This window comes from Ananas comosus, linkage group 10 (genome assembly GCF_001540865.1).
Source record: "Ananas comosus cultivar F153 linkage group 10, ASM154086v1, whole genome shotgun sequence".
Classification (NCBI taxonomy): domain Eukaryota; kingdom Viridiplantae; phylum Streptophyta; class Magnoliopsida; order Poales; family Bromeliaceae; genus Ananas; species Ananas comosus.
The window spans coordinates 962836-986727 of record NC_033630.1 but is presented as its reverse complement, the minus strand read 5'-3'; the positions used below and the strand labels follow the sequence as shown (position 1 = coordinate 986727).

Below are 23892 nucleotides of genomic sequence, written 5' to 3'. Positions count from 1 at the left end.
TCGACCACAAAAAGGAAAAGGATAAAAAATTAAGAGACAAAAGAACATAGAAATGTGTGCATTAATTGAAGACGACCATCGATATCTCACCTATTGACTAACTAGGGAAGTGAAGAACACGCTATTCCCTCACCCCTAAAAAAATTAAAAACTAAAATATAAAAAATAAAAAGTGAAAATGATATGTGCTTCTAAGCTAAGTGATTTTTATTGTTGGCTAATTTTTTGGATGGTATGTAAATCTACATGAATTGTTTTTATGTTATCCATTTGTTTGCCTGATGGATTACTCAAAATAAAAGATACTATGCATATTTTGAATGGACCGTGAACAAGAACTAGATAATGTGCATATTTTGTGTTGAAGGATTCGAACCTAATCTAAAAAGATAAGCTCATAGTTAGAAAAATTACTCACATTATATATAAGTTAGGATTTTTTTTTTCCAAGCATGTAAATAGAAGTGAGCATCTCAGCGATGAGAAAGTAGTTTAAGTCAACTACTAAGTCTTTTGCTAAAAACAGGAATAAACCTTTCAGACTTAGTGCTGAACCTTTCTTGCACCAAATTGGATTCACTCTTGAGTCTCGTCAACTGGTAAGTTCTCAAGCTAGTCCAGAACTACAATTTCAAGGTTGTGGAAAAATGAACAAAGTTATCAAGTGGCTAGAGAGGATCGACCACAAAAAGAAAAAGTATAAAAAATTAAGAGACAAAAGAACATAGAAATGTGTGCATTAATTGAAGACGACCATCGATATCTCACCTATTGACTAACTAGGGAAGCGAAGAACACGCTACTCCCTTCACCTCTAAAAAAATTAAAAACTAAAATATAAAAAATAAAAAGTGAAAATGATATGTGCTTCAAAATATCCATGAGTTAGAAGGTCAGCTAAGTGATTTTTATTGTTTGCTAATTTTTTGGATGGTATGTTTCTACATGAATAGTTTTTATGTTATCCATTTGTTTGGCTGATGGATTACTCAAAATAGAAGATACTATGCTTTTTTTTGAATGGACTGCGAACAAGAACTAGATAATGTGCATATTTTGTGTTGAAGGATTCGAACCTAATCTAAAAAGTTAAACTCATAGTTAGAAAAATTCCTCACACTATATATATGTTAGGATTTTTTTTCCCAAGCATGTGAATAGAAGTGAGCATCTCAGCGACGAGAAAGTAGTTTAAGTCAACCTCCAAGTCTTTTGCTAAAAACAGGAATAAACCTTTCAGATTTAGTGCTGGACCTTTCTTGCACCAAATTGGATTCACTCTCGAGTCTCGTCAACTGGTAAGTCCTCAAGCTAGACCAGAACTACAATTTCAAGGTTGTGGAAAAATGAACAAAGTTATCAAGTGGCTAGAGAGGATCGACCACAAAAAGGAAAAGGAAAAAAATTAAGAGACAAAAGAACATAGAAATGTGTGCATTAATTGAAGATGACCATCGATATCTCACCTATTGACTAACTAGGGAAGCGAAGAACACGCTATTCCCTTCACCCCTAAAAAATTTAAAAACTAAAATATAAAAAATAAAAATTGAGAATGATATGTACTTCAGAATATCCATGAGTTAGAAGGTCAGCTAAGTGATTTTTATTGTTGGCTAATTTTTTGGATGGTATGTTTCTACATGAATAGTTTTTTTGTTATCTATTTGTGTGGCTGATGGATTACTCAAAATAGAAGATACTATGCGTATTTTGAATGGACAGCGAAGAAGAACGAGATAATGTGCATATTTTGTGTTGAAGGATTTGAACCTAATCTAAAAAGTTAAACTCATAGTTAGAAAAATTCCTCACACTATATATATGTTAGGATTTTTTTTCCCAAGTATGTGAATAGAAGTGAGCATCTCGGCGATGAGAAAGTAGTTTAAGTCAACCTCCAAGTCTTTTGCTAGAAACAGGAATAAACCTTTCAGATTTAGTGCTGGACCTTTCTTGCACCAAATTGGATTCACTCTCGAGTCTCGTCAACTGGTAAGTCCTCAAGCTAGACCAGAACTACAATTTCAAGGTTGTGGAAAAATGAACAAAGTTATCAAGTGGCTAGAGGGGATCGACCACAAAAAAGAAAAGGAAAAAAAATAAGAGACAAAAGAACATAGAAATTTGTGCATTAATTCAAGACGACCATCGATATCTCACCTATTGACTAACTAGGGAAGCGAAGAACACGCTATTCCCTTCACCCCTAAAAAAATTAAAAACTAAAATATAAAAAATAAAAAGTGAAAATGATATGTGCTTCAGAATATCCATGAGTTAGAAGGTCAGCTAAGTGATTTTTATTGTTGGCTAATTTTTTGGATGGTATGTAAATCTACATGAATTGTTTTTTAAGTTATCCATTTGTTTGGTTGATGGATTATTAAATATAGAGGGTACTATGCATATTTTGTATGGACCGCGAACAAGAACTAGATAATGTGCATATTTTGTGCTGAAGGATTCGAACCTAATCTAAAAATTAATCTCATAGGTAGAAGAATTCCTTACATTATAGATATGTTAGGATTTTTTTCCCTAGCAAGTGACTAGAAGTGAGCATATCCGCGATGAGAAAGTAGTTTTTGTCAATCTCCAAGTCTTTTGATAGAAACAAGAATAATCCTTTCAGATTAAGTGCTGGACCATTCATATATGCACCGGATTGCATTCACTCTAGAGTCTTGTCAACCGGTAAGTTTTCAAGCAGGTCCACAACTATAATTTCAAGGTTGTCGGAAATGGAGCAAAGATATCAAGTGGGTAGGGAGGACAGACCAAAAAAATGGATTAGAAATAAACTTAGTTGGAAATGTGAATCAATTAGGATTCGAACTTAGGACCTCGGGTACCAACCACCAAGCCCTTTGCCACTTGCGTTAGGGATGGTCGGTAGCATAAAGACAATTAAAATACAAAAAAAAAAGAAGAAATGTGTGCACTGAGGAGGACCAGCGATATCTCACCTATTGACTAATAAGGGAAACAAAGAACATGCTATTTCCTTAGCCCAAAAAAACCAAAAATAAAAACATAAAAATAAAAAGTGAAAATGATATGTGCTTCAAAATATCGATGAGTTAGAAGGCCAACAAAGTGATTTTTGTTGTTGGCTAATATTTTGCATGACATGTAAATCTACATAAATAGTTTTTAAGCTATCCATTTGTTTGGCTGATGGATTATTCAAGCTAGACGATACTGTGTATATTTTGAATGGACCACGAACAAAAACTAGATAATGATGCATATTTTGTGTTGAAGGTTTCGAACTCTATCTAAAAAATTAAACTCATAGTTAGAAAAATTAAACTCATAATTACTCACATTATATAAATGTTAGGATTTTTTTTCCCCCAAGCAAGTAAATAGAAGTGAGCATCTCAGCGACGAGAATGTAGTTTAAATCAACCTCTAAGTCTTTGGCTAGAAACAAGAATAATTCTTTTAGATTAAGTGCTAGACTGTTCGTGCACCAAATTGCATTCACTCTAGAGTCCCGTCAACCAGTAAGTCTTCAAGCCGGTCCGAAGCTATAACAGAGGACTGAGCACAAAAAGAGAAGGATAAAAAAAATTAAAAGACAGAAGAAGACAGAAATGTGTGCATTGAGGAGGACCAGCGATATAGCACCCATTGACTAACTAGGAAAACAAAGAGCATGATATTTCTTTCACGTTCCCCCAAAAAAATCAAAAATAAAAACATAAAAAACAAAAAGTGAAAATGATAAGTGGTTCAGAATATCCACGAGTTAGAAGACCAGTTTAGTGATTTTTGCTGTTGGTTGATTTTTGGATGACTTGTAAACCGAAATAAATAATTTTTAAGCTATCCATTTGTTTTGCTGATGGATTATTCAAGCTAGAAGATACTGTGCATATTTTGAATGGACCGGGAACAAGAACTAGAGATAATGTGCATATTTTGTGTCGAAGGATTCGAACCTAATCTAAAAGCTGAAAACTCATAGTTGGAAAAATTCCTTGCTGTTAAATTTGGCTTAAATTTATAGTTATCTAAATTGAAAATAAATCCTAATCTAATTAGGATAAGATAAAATTTGGCTTAATTAGAGTCGCATGAGTCTAATTAGACTCTAATTTGAAGCCATATCCTATATATATAGAGCTATGTTAATGAGGCCCATGCGACTCTAATTAAGCCATGCTAATTACAAAATCTATTGGCGGACGTCGGTACGGAAGAGGCAACATCATCAAGCAACCGTTGGAGAGAGCCGAGCCGATGTTGTGTTGGTCCGTGTCCGTACGGTTAATTAAGCCGGATCACATATTAGAAGCCATGCACAAATTAATTAAGCCTATGTTGTTATTGGGTGCATGGTCCGTAAGGGTTGAGGGATTCTTGCTGTTGCTCTAAGCCACTTTGGAGGCCGTACGGTGAGAGCGAGCCACGTAGAGTCCGGCGCTTCGAATCTAATTAAGTTTTGATCTGTTAAGAGATCTTCTTTGTACTCCGCCTTTGATATTAATAAAGTTTTTGCTTCGTATTCGTATGTGGATTTAGGTCGGTGGTCGAACCACGTTAATTTTTTATGTGCTTTTTTCTTATCTTTTTTTTTCTTGCATTATTATTTTTCTAAATTTATTTTTCATCGTTTCGATTTTAACACCCACATTGTACACATGTTAGGATTTTTCCCCAAGCATGTGAATAGAAGTGAGGATCTCAGTGACGAGAAATAAGTTTTAGTCAACCTCCAAGTCTTTTGCTAGAACGAGAATAATCATTTCAGGTTAAATGCTAGACCTTGGATGCACCAAATTGCATTTGCTCTTAATTCTCGTCAACTGGTAAGTCTTCAAACAGGACCAAAGCTAAGTTTTTTTCGGGTTCTTTTTTCTTTTTTTTATTTTGAAAATAAATTAAAAGGTACGCATTATGTGGTGGTGATGGGATTTGTGCATGCAGCCAGATCTGAAAGAAAAGAGAGAAAACAAAATATTGACTTGGGTATGTATACAGGTCCAGTGCTAACTCTCTTCGTGTAAATGATCAAGTCCTCTACGTAGGGCCGCGGGAGTAGATGCTTGACTAGCATACAAGGGATCAACTTCTATCCTAATTGCTACCATAGTAGTAGAATGTCTATATAAAGGTCAGATTGATACGAAACTAATGTAGGAATCATTGATCGATCGAGCATTAACCATCTTCCACTATAGTTACAACATGGCTCTTCTGTATCTTCTCCAAATTAGTTTATTGCAGTCATTCTCTCTAATTCTTCTCGCCACGCTTAGCTCCTTAAACTCTCATAGTTCAGTCGTCGGTGCCACTGGCGCCGTCGCACAATACAACACCGCCGACTGTCGCACCCTCCTGACAGTTAAATCGCAATTATCAGATCCTTTAGGAGCCTTGTCCTCGTGGAGCAACAAATCCCTTCATTGCTGCGAGTGGCACGGTGTCACTTGCGGCATGCAACACCCGAATCGTGTCACTTCTTTGGATCTTGATTCCTACGGCATTATCGGCACTATCTCACCCTATATTGCCAACCTCACCTTTCTTCGCAGAATTCACCTTCCGAACAACCAACTTCACGGTCACATTCCTCAAGAGCTTGGCCATCTCTCCCGACTTCGATACCTCAACTTGAGCATGAATTCTCTCGAAGGCGAACTCCCACCGACACTGTCTCATTGTTCTCTACTGCAAACCATCAGTCTAAGGGACAACAAGCTCCAAGGTCCCATTCCTTCCAATCTGAGCCACTGCTTGAACCTTGAAATCGTAAGTTTAAGTAACAATATGTTCGCTGGAGAAATCCCCACAGGTTTTGGTTCTCTTCCTTCCTTATTTGCTTGTGTTCTTAGTAATAACAATCTTACGGGCGGCATCCCTCCTCTTCTAGGAAGCATATCCTCATCCATTAATTACATCGATCTCTCCAACAATGCTCTAATAGGAGATATCCCCCCATCTATAGGTAGCGGTGCATCCTTGACTCATCTTTACCTATCGAGCAACAAACTTGAAGGAGTCATACCAGTTTCGCTAGATAGTTGCTTATCTCTTTCGTATCTCGATTTATCCAATAATAATCTGAATGGGAGTATCCCTCCTCTTCTAGGAAGCATATCCTCATCGATCTATTACGTCAATCTCTCCAACAATGCTCTAACAGGAAATGTCCCCCCAACTATAGGTAGTGGTGCGTCCTTGACTTATCTTGACCTATCGAGCAACGAGCTCGAAGGAGTGATACCAATTTCGCTAGGAAGTTGCTCATCTCTTTGGTATCTCAATTTATCAAAAAATTATCTGATTGGAAGTATCCCTTCTTCGTTAGGCATGAGCTCAAACCTTACTTACCTCGATCTCTCTTTAAACAATCTATCAGGCAGCATACCATTACCGCTTGGTAATAGCTCATCCCTTGTCTATATTAATCTTTATAAAAATAGTTTGACAGGAGGTTTACCTCCGTCGTCTTTAGTGATCCCTTCACCCCTCGAATATTTGGGCTTGTCGACAAACAAACTGTCAGGAGGCATACCATCTTCACTGGGGAATTACTCATCCCTTCGGTTCCTCTACCTTGCTGAAAATAACCTCCGAGGAAGCATTCCAGACAGTTTAGGCAGCTTACCAAACCTTCAAGAGTTGGATTTGTCCTTAAATAACTTGTCCGGAGAAATCCCGCTTCGCTTATATAATGTCTCATCGCTTACCTACCTTGGCGTCGGAGACAACAGCCTCTTCGGAATGCTGCCACCTGACATGGGCCTCACTCTTCCTAACCTTCAGAATTTGATCTTGCAAACGAATAAGTTTGAAGGGCCCATCCCGCCTTCGTTGTCGAATGCTTCCGGACTTCAAACAATTCGGTTCGGAAACAACTCATTCAGCGGACTAATCCCTTCCAATCTTGGCTCCCTAAAGAACTTAACGCACCTAGATATTGGTTGGAACCAACTCCAAGCTCATGACTGGAATTTCCTAGCTTCCTTGACCAATTGCAGCCTTCTGCAGATATTATCTTTACAGAGCAATAAACTTGAAGGCACGCTTCCGAGTTTCGTAGGCAATCTTTCCCCCGCGCTCGAGTGGCTACTGATAGGGGAGAATCGAATATCAGGGAGCATTCCTGCTGAGCTAGGGAACCTCGTCGGCTTAACTTTGTTGTACATGGATCAAAGCCTTTTCACCGGAGAAATTCCAGCCACTATTGGAAACCTTCGTAACTTGCATGTACTGCACTTGTCCGGAAATAGACTATCAGGCCCAATCCCGTCTACTTTCGGCAACCTCACTCTGCTGAACGAGCTGTATTTGCAAGAAAATGAACTTAGTAGAAGCATTCCTGCAAGTATAGGAAGTTGCAGATATTTGGGCGCGCTGAACCTTTCTTATAATTCTTTCGTCGGAGCAATACCACGAGAATTGGTTAGCTTATCCTCTCTCTCTCAATACCTTGATTTATCTCATAATTCTCTCAGCGGATCACTACCGGCGGAAGTGAGTAACTTGGTCACGCTTGTTCACTTAGACCTCTCTGACAACCAATTATCTGGCGAAATTCCTCCGTCGCTTGGCGATTGCCAGCTGTTAGATTACCTTAGCATGGAAGGCAACTTCTTTCAAGGAAACATCCCTCAATCTTTCAAGAATTTGGAAGGCATTAAGGAGCTCGATCTCTCGCGAAACAAATTGTCCGGGCCAATCCCAGAGTTTTTCGAGGCTTTCAATTCTTTGCTGTATCTAAACTTGTCGTTCAATGATTTTGAAGGTGAGGTGCCAAAGGACGGCATATTTAGCAATATCAGTAAATTTTCTGTCGTTGGAAATGCGAAGCTCTGCGGTGGCGAGCCAATACTGCGATTGCCAACATGCCCTAACCGTGTCTCCAAGAAAAGGCCAAGTCCCCACATGATCAAGGTGATAATTGTAATCTCCTCTGTTGCTTTGTGCTCACTATTATGTTTCTTAATTCTTTGGCGACTACTGAGGAAGAGTGGCAAAAAAAATACCAATACATCATACTTAGAGGACAAGAATAGGAAGATATCCTACAACGATATTGTGAGGGCGACAAATGGATTCTCTTCAGACAATTTGGTAGGTTCTGGAAGTTTTGGTTCCGTGTACATAGCAAAATTCAATTTTACAAGGAATGTCGTTGCAGTGAAAGTTTTCAACCTTCTTCTGAGTGGGGCGGTTAAGAGTTTTAGCGCCGAATGCGCAGCTTTGAGAAACATCCGTCACAGGAATCTCCTCAAAGTTATTACGTCTTAATCAAGCATTGATTTCGCGGGAAACGAATTCAGAGCTCTGATCTTCGAATACATGCCTAATGGAAGCTTGGAAGACTGGCTGCATCCAAAAGTTTGCGGGCATCCTCAAGCAAGAAGGTTGAACCTGAAGCAAAGGCTACAGATAGCTGCGGACGTAGCATTTGCTCTGAAGTATCTGCATCACCACTGTGCGTCACCTGTTGTTCATTGCGACCTGAAGCCGAGCAACATTCTTCTGGATAATGATATGAATGCTTGTGTCAGCGACTTCGGCTTAGCGAGATTTCTCTCGCTGTCTCACTCTACAACGTCGACTACAAATTCAACAAGCTTGATTGCATTAAAAGGATCCATAGGATACGTGGCCCCAGGTAAAGTTAACCATGCACGTGCACTTTTTTTCATCATCATCTCGTACGAAATTTTATGTTTGCTTTAGAAATGCACATGATATGTTAACTATTGGAGGTTTGCAATATTGAGACAGCAGAGGGGCTATATACGTACCTATTAAAACAGTAATCTTCTGTATAATATAAAAATGATACTTTAAATTTAGAAAAATATCAAAAACCCTTTCTACGATATAGTACGATTGTATTTCACTACTTTTGATTAGAAGCAATACCTATTCAAATAATATTCCTCTGTATTCTATAAAAATAATACTTTGTTTATCTATTGTAAAAGTTTGATATTAAATAGAAAAGTAAAAATATATTATACTTTACAAACTACATAATAGTAAAATGTGGCATTTTACATTCTGCAATTTGCACTACCAAATCTATAGTTTATAAAATGTAACAAGAACTACCATAGTTTCAAAAAACAGTATATTTTAAATAATAGGATTGTAAAATACAAATACGCTATAGTTGGAAAGGTCTTTTCTTTTTCTTTTTCGTTTGTAAGTTGCGCGTAGACTCCTAATGTAAAACCTCCTCATAAAGGCTTGAAATTTTTTTTTTCCCTTCATTTTTCGTAAAGGGAAAAGTTGGCAGGTTCGAACCCAAGAGTGGAGCATTGCAATGCAATTTTTTTACTTGAGAATTGTCTCTTTTTTTCCCCCCACTTTTTCATGTCAATGAATGCAGAATACGGGACGGGGAGCCGAATCTCCACGCAAGGAGACGTTTACAGCTACGGAATACTTCTGCTGGAGCTTCTGACCGGAAAGAAACCGACCAGCGGCTTGTTCCAAGATGGATTAAGCCTTCGCAAATACGTCGAAACGGCTTTTCCGGAGAAGCTGGCCGAAGTTCTGGATCCTGTGATTTCGGAAGAGGAAGAAGGTCTCCACAGCAATGACGAATCGGAAGAAGACGGAGCTTCTGCCAATTTGAGAATGCAGAGATGCATTGTTCTCTTGGTCGAAATTGGCCTACTGTGCTCAGTGGAATCGCCGAAAGACCGGATGACGATGCTAGATGCTGCCACTCAAATCTCTGCGATTAAACGAGCCTATTCCTTCGCCGAAATCTCTCACCGTCCAACAAATTAAGAAAGTGTCCGAAACATGCGATCTAAACTTTCTAATGATGTTTGCCATCAAGACCTGATTGTAAGAATCATAATGTAATAATATTTTCTGAGTCAAATAAAGAATTTTCTTTGTTGTCTAGTACGTGATAATTAAAAAAATTCATTTTATTTTTGCACAATAACTAACTAATTTAGGTCTCGTTTAGCATCACTGTCATATTTTGTTTTTTTTTAAATATTAATTCTATCTAAGTTAACGAGCTAAAAGAAGATTTTTTTTTATTATTATTAATACATCCAACTAAATAATAGATAATAACTTATTTATAAAAAATTTAAAAATAAAAATAATTATACTTTAGGTTTTTAAGATTTTATTTTTTATCGTCAAATAAATATTATGCATAAAAAGATTGTGAGCAGTCTGTTCACGGATTGGCTAAGTCGACTCATCATATCACCTTCACTTTTTTAAGGAAAAATCGGTTTCTTTTCTTCCCAAATTTTGTTCAGATTTTGTCGTTGAGTTTTTTTTTTTTTTTTCTTTTTAAGAGATAGATAGCACGCTATCTGTTTTGTTTATTTCAATTAGAAATAAACTTAGCTAGAAATGTAAATCAAGTAGAATTCGAAGTTGAGACTTGATTATAGAAATGTCGTTGAGTTTGTTAATCTAATGAATGCAATAGATATTATTTTATTTAAAAGAAATTGCATTACTTTGTACGTAATTAATCATATTTAATACATTGTATTCTAGAAAAGTTGCTTTATCTTTCAAATCATCTACTGTAAGTCTTCTAGCGAGTGAGAAGGATCTACGTTTGTCCTTGCGATGTTTAACGCACTCCGGCCAGCACTGGTCAAATAAAATTATAATTCCGAAACTATTATAGTCGAAAGTATCCTAAGGTACAACTGTATTTTAGTTCAAAAAGTGAGCATAGTCACAATATTTTCTAATTTCTAGCAAATAAAAATAATTTATATTCTTTTTGTTGTCCGAATAAATGTTTCTACAGAGTACAAACTATTCAATACTATACAGTAGGATCAACGAGCCAAAGACGAGCGAGCTTAAGCCGGCTCGTGTTCGGCTTGAACACGAACTGACTTATTAAAGTATCGAGCCGAAAAATTCAGATTGTGTTCAGCTCGTTAATAAACGGGCCGAACATAAATTGACTCACGAGTTGACTAACAAACAATAAGTTAAATAAATTAAATTAGATATATATAAAAATAAATTTATAAAATCTTACCCATTAAATTTTAATCTAATATTTGATACTTTACGTATAAATGAGTTTTTTTTTATAATTGAGCTCGGCTTCTTTTTTTTTTTTTTTTGCTAAAAATCAAATAATAATAAAAAATATATTTTATATATAATTATTTATTTATATATATAAATATATATAAATATAAATTAAATAAATTATATAAATATAGAATATATGTATTCGATTTGTTATTGAGCCGAACAGGAGTGAACTGACCCTAGCTCGTGTTCGGCTCGTTTATTAAATTAGTTGAAAAATTCAGTTCGTGTTTGACTCGTTTACTAATTGAGCGATTCAATCTTGAGCTCATTTCGAGCCGAACACGAGTTGGCTCGCGAACAACAAGCTAGATTATCACCCATATTATACAGATATTTACCAAAACTTCATCAAAGAAAAAGATGGTGCAGACGATCTGGCGTTAGAATACATAAAAAAAAAATGAACCAGATCAAATTTGGTCAAAAGAAATTAACTCAATTGCCTTGTATGAATGCAAATTGGATTAGAATTTGAGTGAGGCTAGTATGCTATCGGAAGCACGGAGCCTTCCGTGCTTCCAGCTCGTTTTCGATGTTGCGACTTTCGAATCGTCGATCGGCTCCGTTAAACTTGATCTAGAGTATTTGGAGTACCTAGAAAATAAATTTTATTATTTTTCGATATCATTTGCCTAGTGATCGAATGGGCTCAAAATCAACAAATTTCAATGGCCGTAGTGAGCCGTTTGCAAGTTTAACGGTGTAGAAATATCGAAATCACGTGAAATTTTGATAGAAAATTCTTTATACTATATAAAACAAGATCAATATCTTTGATTTAAAATTTTAATGTCATATTATTATATTTTGTAAGATTTTTATTTTCAACCGTTGATTTTGAGCCCCTTCGTTCACTAGGCAAATGATATCATAAAAGCATAAAATTTATTTTCCAGGTACTTCAAATACTCTAGATCAAGTTTAACGGAGCCGATCGACGATTCGAAAGTCGCAACATTAAAAGCGAGCTGGAAGCACGAAAGGCTCCGTGCTTCTAATAGCATAGTAGTCTCACTCTTAGAATTTTACGTTTTTTTTGGTTCGACAAGTATTACTAGATATTAGTTTTGAAAAGTTTCATGAGACAATTCTATATATCTAAAACGCGTTAAGATTTCTATAATCACAATTTTTTTCTGAATAGTAAATTATTTTCACTTAGAAAAGATTTTTTTCCATGTATCTCTTGTTGTATATAAAACTTTTTTATTTTATACACGTATTTTATATGACTACATCAACGGAGCAAAGTAGGGCTGTCAATTATCAACGAGCCGAACATGAGTGAGCTGAGATCGGATCGTATTCGTTTATTTATTAATCGAGCCGTAAGCGAGTTAGTTCATTAAAAAAAATCAAGCTGAAAAGTCCAACTTGGCTCGTTATTATTAACGAGCCAAATATGAACCGGCTCACAAACACAAGTTAGATCGTTAGTCATACTAATGCATGAAAAGTGTTTTTTTTTAAAAAAAAAATTAAAATCTTTATCTTGCCAACACAAGTTAGATTGTTATTCTTAACCATACTACTGGATCAAAAGTTAAATAATTAGAAAATTAAAATCTTTATCTAATTAAAATTTATACACACACATTGAGCCGAACATGAGTGCATCTAGTTCGTATTCGACTTGTTATGATTTCGAACTAATTAAAATTTTCAACTTATATTCGGCTCGTTTATTAAAACGAGGCAATTAATTTCTAGATCATTTTGAGTCAAACATAAACTGGCTTGCAGTTAGTGAGCTTGATTAATTGTCAGTCCTACTAAAACGTTGCAAACCACAAATATTAATTGCCCAAGACACAATTTGTGTGGTCACTAGTGGGAGACCAAAAATCTACAACGTGTGAAGTACGAAGGATCACTCTCTTCGCATGAAGCACGCACTCCTGAGTCTCCTCCAGTCATATTCCTCCCTAGCTAGCGTGTCATCCATAAAATCCTTTTCTTGGCATGGCTTTTTTAGATTGTGGCGTCCTCCTTCCCACGATGGAAGACTTGGGTCGTCCAAGACAAAAAAAAAAAAAAATCTTCCTGGCAACATGCATAAAATATGTCTTTTCAACTAAATTATATGGTGGCTAAGAGCCTATTTATTTGAGTGGAAGTGGGGTGGAAGTGGAGATGAGAAATGTCGTTTTTGCCATAAACAGTCATTTCTATTGTTTGGTTTGCCGTAAAAAAGTTACGGTCGAAACTCGAGTTAACTTCAAACGGCGTAATTTACTTCGATTTAGGCCAAAGTCAATTACGGTGGAGAGATGTGAAGAAAAAATAATAAAATAATACAATAGATAGAGATAATTATATTTAAATATATTTAATTATATTAGTAATTACTCTTTTATTCGGCTGGTATATTTAAAATATGATAAAAATTGATTAGTTAAGTTTGAATATTTTTTTTATTTAGTTTGTATAATTAAAATATAATAAAAATTGATTAATTAAGTATTAATATTTTTTACTTTATAATTACTATAATTTATGTATAAAAAAATAATCTTGTTGTTTTAAATAAAATTTTAATTATATAAAAATATAATTATATTATTTTTATTTATTAAAATATTTATTATTTATATATAAATTATAATTTTATATCATACACTTTCTATTAAACAAACAGCACAACTAATAAAACTTCATTTTCATAGTTATGAAACAAACAGCGAAAAAAAAATAATTTTTACCAAATTCCAATTCAATCTAAAATTCACCTCAACTTAAAGTCTAGTTTCGATGAAACAAACAAGCCCTAAGTTGATGAGGAAGAGTCCCATTGGAAGCAACATGTGGATGAAGATATTTGATATTTAAAAATTGTAAATATTATATATAAGAACTGTAACAGGAAATACTTAATTTCTCTGTCAAGAGAGGTGAAAGTCTACAACGTACGGATTAATACTGAGAGGATCAACCATCCTATATAAGCATATATACGCCCCTTAAGCCTCCTCGCTACCACACATACGCCTCAAGTTTGTTATTCATAAATAAGTTCCTTTTCCAACATGGCTCTTTTCTCGGATAGTATTTTTAATTGTTGTGTTCTTCTTTTGTTATGTACTCTTTCTTGCTGTTTATGTGTATTTGGTGTAAAATTAGATGCTGAATATGTGGTCAAAATGCGATCGTTGCAGCCTAGCGCAGTTTGTTCCTCGTCTAAAGGTAGAAATGACGCTCCTTCTATATATATGTCACCGTAATTTATTTTCCAATTTTTGTTTTCTAAAATTTAATATTGTTTTAACCTGCCAAACTGGAATGATCCAAAAAAAGAAAAATATAGAAGTTACTAGGGGCAAATGGCAAAATGTTGAGGGCCTATTTCAAAATACTATACCTTTGAGGTTCTCAACACAGTTTCAATCATCCTTACGCGCACCAATTGCATCGTCCAATTTTTTTCTTTTTCTTTTTCTTTTTCTTTTTTTCTTTTTTTTTTTTGTTTGTCCATATTCTATACAATTCAGAAAATATACATTACTTTGAAGCTAATGGCAAACACCCCAAATTTTAAGTCAGTGTAAGGGCTCCAATTCCCAACCTCATAACGGTTTGGTTTAGCAAAAAACTAGTTTAATAATATTATCTACAATATTAATTAAGAGAGCCAAACTACAAAGTATTAGAATTATAAGTTTGAATTTTATTATTTATATGTGTCGAATAGTGCTATATAGATATTAAGAAATTAATACCATTGGAATATAATCGAATAAATCAAAACGTATGAGTTTGAGTTTTTCGTTGACATCATTGCTAAAGTTTTTTGTTTTGAATAAGAACTATAAGATTTTATGAGTTTGAGCACCTCTCCAATATAAAATATCAAAGCATCTCTCCTTAAGTTACAAAAGCTGATTTGTTAATATCAGCTCCCTTCTATACAGTACAATTAAAACATGTTCCTTGGTTCCCTCAGATTCAAATCTGTCGAGGCTGACGGTCGTCCATCGGTATGGACCGTGCTCACCGCTCCAGATGGAGGAAAAACTGTCGCACGAGCAAATCATTGACAATGACCGAGCTCGAGTCGACTCGCTCCACCATCGTCTTTCTACCGCATCCAATGTCGCGGGCAAAGGTGGCTTGCTGGACGTGTCGATCCCTGCCCACACCGGCAACTTACTTAGTACCGGCAACTACATCGTGAATGTGGGCATCGGAACTCCTAAACAGGACTTCTCCGTTGTCTTCGACACCGGCAGCGACATCTCCTGGATCCAATGCAACCCCTGCAACCATTGTTACCCACAAAAGGACCCGCTCTTCGACCCAGCCAAATCATCCACATACAGCAGCATCAGCTGCAGCTCGGATGAGTGCACGCAACTTGACTCGCACAGCTGCTCTGCCTACGGGAAGTGCCGCTACGATGTCAAATACAGTGACAACTCCACGTCCACGGGGAACTTCGGCAGCGACACGCTGACTCTGAGTCCCTCCGACTTGCTGCCAAACTTTATGTTTGGTTGCAGTGACAGCAGCAGCGGAGTCATTGGTCGGACCGCCGGTCTGATCGGTTTAGGCCGCGAGAAGTCCTCGCTGATTTCACAGGCGTCGCAAAAGTACGGTGCGGTCTTCTCCTACTGCCTCCCGTCACTCTCGAGCTCAACAGGCTACCTGTCGATTGGCAGCGGCGGCCCGTTACCGCCGAACGTACAATACACCCCAATGATAAGCTACGCAAGCGATTCATCATCGTACTACGTAAAACTGGTGGCGATCAAAGTCGGAGGCATGAAACTAGATATAAGCCAGACGGTGTTGTCGGCGGCCGGGACGGTGATGGACTCCGGGACGGTGATCACCAGACTGCCGCAGGCCGCGTACTCTGCGATGCGCGCCGTGTTCCGCCAGCACATGACGAACTATACAGCGGCGCCGGCACTGTCGATACTGGACACGTGTTACGACGTGAGCGGGCGCGGGAAGATAAAGGTGCCGGCGGTGGCGCTGGTGTTCGACGGCGGGGCGAGCCTAAATTTGGGGTTCGACGGGATAATTTACGGCGGCCCATCGCAGGCTTGTTTAGCATTTGCAGGCAACACGAAAGCCGACGAAGTGAGCATCATCGGAAACACGCAGCAGAGGAAGTTCACCGTCGTGTATGATATCTCCAATCAAAGGATTGGGTTCGGTGCCCACGGCTGTAGCTGATTAATTTGGGAAAAGAAAAAAAAAAAAACAAAGAAGAATTGCACGGATCGAAAATCACCTCTCCTTACGTTCTACTGCTACAAAATACGAATATAATAGTAATAATAATAATAAAATTATGTAGGCTGGGAATATATATATTTTTTTTTGAGAAAGAGGTAGCCCGCTTTATTTATTGGAAAGATGAATTTAACTACATGTGTGGGGCAACTAGGCACCGGGAACAAAAGAAAACTATACTAGCCAGAAAAAAAAAAAAAAAAAACTAGTTACGTAGAAAATCTCACTCCTTCACTAAAAGCCTGAGTCTGTGTACCGCTAACTCGGGATTATGACTAATATAGGTTGGAAATATAATTAATGGATAAAATAGAATAAAAGGCTACTGCAAAGCCAAATAGATGGCGTTTGTAAGTTGTAACTTACATTTGTACCCACTTAATAGAATATTATCTTTTGATTTGAGAATAAGTTATTCTTGTATATTCTCAAAATAGGTATAATTCTAGATGGACGGAAATTGGGTCAATTTTATGTTTAGACGAAAATGAAAATATTTAAAGAAATAAGAAAAATTAGGTTTGGATGATTGGATTGGAATAATAAAAATAAGAATAATTATAATTAAAAATAAAAAAAATTTATCTAAATAATAAGTATTTAAATATTAGTAAAATAATATTTTAACAAGTTAATAAATTAATTAATTAGAAACAGTATATGAGCTCGATGATGAAGAATGACATTGATTAGTAAATAACTATAAAAAATAAATCAATATGATAATATTATTTATTTATTTATATATTTTAGTTAATATATTAATTAGATAAATTAAAATATTGAATACTAGTTAATGAATGAATAAGAGTATCAAATGGCTAATTATTTAAATAATTAATTATTAATAATAAATAAATAATTATTTAAATATTTATTAATTTAATAAGTTGAATTATTAATTAGTTAATTATTAATTAATTGTATTTTAAATAATTATTTATAACTTAATTAGGAGAATAATAAGATAGAGAATAGTTTGCTTTACCCAATAGATGAAAGTACTATTCTCTTCTATTCTCCTTTCTTAAAAAATTATTCTAAAATAATCCGTTAATAGGAGAATAGTAATTTTTAGTACTGTTTGGAAGAATAAAGAGAATAAATTTTTTATTCTCTTTTTATCTCTTGTACTGAACATAAAGGCTGTCTAGTTCTTAGGAATAGAGCGATTTTTTAAAATTTTTTTTTTATAGAATATTTACAATTGCTTGAGATCCAGACAAGCATTAAAATAAATCTCGAGAAGTCAGAACTAATTAAAGTAAGCCTCTATTTATTTTCATATTTTTCACCATAACTTTTAATACTCGAGCAATCCAACCCATACATCTTACAAGTAGGGCTAAAGTTTAGACCTAGAACCTCCTTATAGTTCATGCATGTTCACCCACTTATCTTATTATTATTATTATTATTTTGTACTAAAATCTAAAGATATTGTATCAATCTTTAGATCCTTGAGGTATAAGATGTACGCCTCTACAAAGGGAGTATATGTAGATTTTTACAATTTAGAAGCTTTCTATGCTTCATTTAAGTAGTTGAATTATTTTGATCAACAACTTATATGAGATTTATTTTGTTTTAGAAAGTTGAATTTAAATTATAAAATAATTAAAATGTAAAATTCTAGATCATTCATATGTTCTTATTTATTGCAATATACTTACGTGGACGCAATTCACAGCCTACACATATTTTGATCTTTAATTGTGATTTCTTTACATAGTGTCTTCTATTGGAAGGATACGAAAATACAATCGTACGTGAACAATATCTTCGGATGAGTACTCAAAAAACAGGAAGCCTGGATATGGAGAAAATAAGAGCTTCACAGAAAAAGAAACTACTTAATTCTTTAAAACAGTTACCATATTATTCTCCTTTTAATAAATTAAACTAAATATTATATTATATATAGTGGCCTAAATATTATTTATAATATGAAAATAATATTTATTATTAACTTTTTTATCAATAAATGTCTAGAGTTTAGTAAGTATTAATGGAATAGTTATAATCTAAAAATAAAAAAATTAATATTAAATATTATTTATATATTATTAATAATATAATATAAATAATATTATACGAAGCCCTAGGGATCGATCGCATTCCACCCCCAATTGAAGGGGAAAGCCGCGCAGAAGGGGAAGAGGAAGAGATGGGAGATGAAATGATTTTTGCACCTTGTTCTGTACCTTCTCCATTTCGGGAGGAAATAATATCCTGGACCACGTCCATCACCTTATACGTAGACCTTGTTATTCAAGTAATAGAATTTTCTTTTTTCTTCTATTTTCCTTCATACTTCATAGTAGGAAAGTAGTGAGTGGTCTATATCCAAGGTGGTGAACCAGGTTCGAGCAGTGAGGCCACAGTGTCACGCGCCTTGAGTCGACGGACACGTACAAATCGAATAGCGGGGCTCCGACCAGGTTTGGTTAAATCCGATTCTAGCTCAATTGGGCCGTACATTGGGTCGTTATGGGTATTGGAATTGGACTGCCCACGATCAAATTCAGCCATTGATGCCTTCCTTGATAATGGGCTTTAAACCGATCTTCCGCCGAAACTTTTGACACTTGCCCAGAATCCGAAGCCGGACTCTCTCGGCCTTCACTTTGGCCCAATTTCTGATTGCCAATAATATGTGGAAAATATAAATACTGTATGATACATCTACATCTACATAAATTTGATTTACATTTTCATGCCCTGCGTGTCAACTTCGATAATAATAAGGCTTGACCGACCGGCCCTAGAGCAAGTGGCAAAGGACTTGGTGGTTGGTACCCGAAACCCAAATTTGAATCCTAGTTGATTCATATTTCTAACTAAGTTTATTTCTATAATGAAATAAACGAAACGGGTAGCGTGCTACCTATCTCTCGAAAAAAAAAATAAAAATACTAATAATAAGGCTTGGGGATCGTTGAATGATGCATGACCAACGTGTTGTATCAAACAACACGTCCGAGCAATAAACTCTCGAGAATAAAGACGGCATTATGGATGGGTTCTTGCAGGCCTTTGCTATCTTCACCAACAATGTTAAATTCATCTCATCTTAACATAATAAACAAAAAGGATAGTTTGCTATCGGGTTATTTAAATTTCTCACAAGTTCAAAGTGCGAATTGTTATAAATTTTTATAGTACTAGATATGGAGCTATAATGGTTGCAGGCAGAATCCATATAGGAGAAGAAATAGACCATTGCATAAGGTGCTTGCCCATGTTTGCTTGGGGCCCAAGTTGCTGGTGCACTGCATCGGCCAAACCCAAACCACCAACTTACATTAAAATCACCAAAAATTGACCCGAATCAACAACCTTCCCGAATACGACCCCGTTAACTGATTAGCCCTCTCGATCAAATCTCACCCGTCCATCAAATCTGTCGTACCAAAATCAAACAATACGGGACACGTGGGCTACAATCAGGATGTTGATGTCCGAGGATACATCATGTGATCACATCATCAGAGCAGCGTTACTTATATACTCTCGAGAGGGAGGAATTCTATACTATCACACTTGCACCATATTATTAATAACAAATCAATCATATCTCTTTTTTTTAAATAAAAGTATAATAAAAATATTTTTTATAATTATGATGGGACATATATTTTTTTAAAAAAATATTTGATTAGCTTATTACACCACGTCATCAATATACTCATTGCATTCTAGAATTTTTCCGCGAGAGGGGAGGAGACAAAACATTTTTAACAAAGCTCACTCCTACTCTCTCTCCGTTCTCATTCCTTCTCTCTCTCTCGGCAGCGGCGGAGATGGCGGCGGCGGCACATCATATTGAACAACACATTATTGAATCAACCATTTCATCTCTGTGCGTGCGGGCGCACGCGTGCGTGCGTGCGTGAAAGAGAGTGTGTGTGCATGAGAGAGAGAGAGAGAGAGAGAGAGAGAGAGAGATGGTACGTGAAGAGGCGGGACCAAACGGAATCGGAGTAGGCGGCGGCGGCGCGAAGAGGCTTGGACGCCATTGCCATGGCGGCGACGGTTTTTTGGCGAACTATTCGCGAATAATTATTTTTGATCAAAAAAATACAATTTTTTTCCGAATTTTTCGAAAAAAATGGGATGCAACTGTTTTACTTGCTTCTTCAAAAATTCGTAAATTATTCACGAATTAACTAAGTGAGAGCGTGTAGCGTACTATCTTTCTCTCAAAAATAATTAGAAATATTTCAATATAGCTAGCATTATCTATTATATTATTTTATTAATTTTCTTCAACTTTCTTCATGATAATTGGCTTCATGCGTGCGGAACTTAATTATGTTATTTTGGTTAACTAGAGTTTTGGCTGCATTGTTGTCACGACGAATCAATGAAAGAAACCGATCATTTATGGTTGCAAATAACTTTACGATTCTCTAGTTCTACCCAAACAAATACGCCGTCAGTAAAACACGATGGTATGCATCAAACGACGAGAAATGAAAGGATTGGAGTTTGAGATTTGCAGATTTCAAAGACAGCGAAATTAATTATTGGTGAAGATCATGTTAAGATGGTAGTTCTAGCCGGCACACCTAATAGTTTTCCACTAATGTTAAAATTAAATTTCATATTTTACATTTTATTTTTTAATAAAATTTAGAAAAAAATTATGTGCAAAGAGAAAAAAACACACGACTTTAGAAAATTATTTTAGAATATTTGTTTATTAACTCAGCCAAATACTCTATAACTTTTAACTAAAATTAAGCTTCTAAAATAAAATGAATATTGCAGAATTACTTTTAAACAGTTCCTTCATGTACTTAAACTGTAGTGAAATGTGTCGCAAACATGGTAGCCGATTGGCTAGTTACCAGAGCTAACTTGCCTCAATCTTCTTTATTTACTAATACAAATCGACATCCAGAGTTCTGTCACATGTTGGATAAGGATATAGAGCTTTTTTACTTTTTCACTGACACATATGTGTTTTCTGACAAAGATGTATTTTCTTTTGAACTCTGCTTTGAAAGCCTATACTTTGGTATTCTGTTTTGTTTGGCTTCTTGCCATTTTTTGGTAATGAAAATTTAGTTTTTTTTTTTAAAAAAAAAAACTGCAGTGAAATGTGGCTGTGTATAATTTAGCCCAGAAAAAAAGAAAAATGAGGTAATGCCTTATCCAGCTTTTTTCCAAAAAAAAAAATAAAATAATATGGCCCTTCTTTTTAAAATTTTTGAATTTAATCTTTATTTATACAGATCTTAATTTTTTTTAAAAAAAATCGGATGAAAGCCCGACCCACAAAGCAAAATTTAATTTCTTGGGCCGGACTTGGGCGCAGTATGATCCGACCCAAATCCGACCCGGTTGCAGCCATAGAGGCAACAAGGGCAAATAAACCTCCCCCTCCGACATCTTGAGGACTCCAAGCCTAGAAGAAGCTCGTCGTTCGCGCAGCGCTCTCGCTGGGGTTTTTAGTGCAATAGTCCTCTTCTAAAATTTTTTTAACAAAGGTTCTAAGTGTCTGTTTCATCTGTCCTTCTGCGTTGCAATCGCGTTATTGTTTTTCCTACACGAAGCACGAAGCAACTTTATCTCGTCGCTTTCCTTTGGTTTTAAGTCAAAATATTGGAGTCGTTTCGATTATCTGCCCTAGGTTTTGTCTGATAGAACTATATAACATGTATTCCGTCATTCTTCTTGATGGTTTATCAGATTTACAGTTCTGTCCTTCCTGCATGGATCGGATATGTATTGCGACTTTGATTTGTTGCAGATGATGGGCTCGATGGATTGAGCTCCATCCTGTTTTTCCTTCTCTATAATGATTTCTATTTGAATCTGTGCGTTTTGTCTTCCAGATTAATTCTAGGCAATGGCATTTGGATTTATGAGTAAATCATATGTATTGCATGCATGATGTCTTCCAATCATTTAATGTACATTTTTCATATCTCTTTCCCCCCCTTTCTTTTGAAACTTTTTTCTGCCCCCTAAGACACTGCATGATGTACTCTGCCATTATGTTTGTTTCTTTCAGGGGTTATTATGTCGACCTTTTGGAAAGCCCTGGATGAAAGAATCACCCGCAAGGCGATGCCAGATATGGAGAAGATCACCATGAAGGATGACGCAGAGCTCCGCTGTATGCACAAAAAATGGATGGTGGAGTTTGAGCGTAGATATGCAGACGCTGAGGAGGAGGAGCGGCGTTTCGAGATCTTCAAGAAGACAGTGGAGGAGTGTGAAAGGCACAACGCAAAGAAGAAAGGTTACACTTTCGGGCTGAACCAGTTCTCCGATCTCTCTCCTGAGGAGCTTGATGCCATGTGTCGCCCAAAATTGTTTCCCCCCTGGGTCTATGAGAAGATGCGGGAGGAGGAAAGGGAGAAGGAAGCCTTGCGATATGCCAGGGAGAGGGAAGCCTTGCGATATGCCGGGCCGTCCGAAGATTTGACTTCTTTCGGCTGCGGCGGCCCTTACTAGAACACCAAGGCACAAATAATCCCTGCAGCGGTGTTGCTCTTACTAGCGGCTTGGTACATTATTAGGTACCTAGAAGACATTTATGCTGTAATAGTTGCGGCGTCTACTAATCTTAGTCGTGTGATGAAAACTCGTTGTTGAGCAATCTTAGTGGTGTGATGAAATTCTCTATCGAGTAATCTAGGTACTACTAACCTTTTGCTATTCTCGTTGTTGAGTAAGTTTGGTGGCGTTCTTGTACTCTCTGTGGAGTAATCTAATCTATCTAACTATTGACGTTCGGGTTTTCTCTAATAAACGCCTACCCAAATTTGTGGCTTATTAATTTTAGTTCTAACATCGATCTCATTATTTGCTCGTTAAATTACCAAAAGCACCTGTTTCTGTGCTTTGGAGACTCAAATATCCCCAAATCACTTTGAAGTCCCCTCCTCCAATGTTGTAAAGTCATGGAGCCAGCTGCTAGAGGGGAAGTAATGGGCTGATGCTTCTCTGGTTGTAGTTACCACCACCATCCTTGTGGCACCAGACAAGGGGACCTTCATAGTGTTTCGGAGTTTTGCAGGCACTACCAAGCACAAAATTATGTTATTTCGACACGAAAATTTCAAATCAGGAGTAAGTTGATTAAAGATGGGAGATTCTCTTTAGCTAGTTGTGACTGATAATAAGCCTGCTAGTAATGTGTGCTATATCTTTGATAGGACTGTATAAACTTCATCCCTTGTTGCTCTTGCTAAATGGAGCGTCACAAAGAAGATCGGTGAGTGCTGAGAGTCAAGTTTTGTATCGGCGTCGTCTTTTATATAGTCAAGATAAACCTCTTTCTTATTTCCTATCCTGCTGATGCATTGTCTGCTGAGTGTTCTCCAAGTTTGTTGGAATCCAGTGCAGTTCTGGTGAAAGATGGAACCCAGTGCAGTTCTGGTGAAAGATGGAACCCTGTGCAGTTGTGGTGAAAGATGTTATCAGTACATTATTTTAATTAGTTCTATGAGAATTAATTTTATTTATTAGATCAACAATTATCTAACAGATGTTTGGATGCATCATTAGTCTTCTTCTTTCAAGCTTGTTGTTGAATGTTGCATCGTTTATCTTACTGGGCAG

At 36.2% G+C, this 23892-nt stretch overlaps 2 protein-coding genes and 1 pseudogene across 3 annotated transcripts; all 3 read left to right on the top strand.

The window, feature by feature from the left end:
• On the top strand, positions 5067–9891 carry LOC109716769 (annotated as a pseudogene).
• On the top strand, positions 13977–16339 carry LOC109716773 (aspartyl protease family protein At5g10770-like). Its single transcript, XM_020242329.1, has 2 exons — positions 13977–14259; positions 15017–16339. Exons 1-2 carry the CDS (start codon positions 14103–14105, stop codon positions 16252–16254), a joined length of 1395 nt encoding a protein of 464 aa, XP_020097918.1. The 5' UTR covers positions 13977–14102; the 3' UTR covers positions 16255–16339.
• On the top strand, positions 21695–23107 carry LOC109716778 (senescence-specific cysteine protease SAG39-like). Of its 2 annotated transcripts, XM_020242338.1 has the most exons (3): positions 21738–21809; positions 22158–22235; positions 22337–23107. In XM_020242338.1, the coding sequence occupies exon 3, from the start codon at positions 22345–22347 to the stop codon at positions 22780–22782; it is 438 nt and encodes a 145-aa protein (XP_020097927.1). In that variant the 5' UTR covers positions 21738–21809; positions 22158–22235; positions 22337–22344; the 3' UTR covers positions 22783–23107. The 2 variants fall into 2 exon arrangements, with proteins under 2 accessions (XP_020097926.1, XP_020097927.1); XM_020242337.1 differs by lacking the exon at positions 22158–22235 and having other exon boundaries at positions 21695–21809.

Coding starts and splice junctions, on each gene's coding strand:
- LOC109716773 (XM_020242329.1), top strand. CDS start 14,103: ATGGCTCTTTTCTCGGATAGTATTTTTAATTGTTGTGTTCTTCTTTTG. Junction 14,260..15,016: donor AGTTTGTTCCTCGTCTAAAG/GTAGAAATGACG, acceptor TGGTTCCCTCAG/ATTCAAATCTGTCGAGGCTG.
- LOC109716778 (XM_020242337.1), top strand. CDS start 22,345: ATGTCGACCTTTTGGAAAGCCCTGGATGAAAGAATCACCCGCAAGGCG.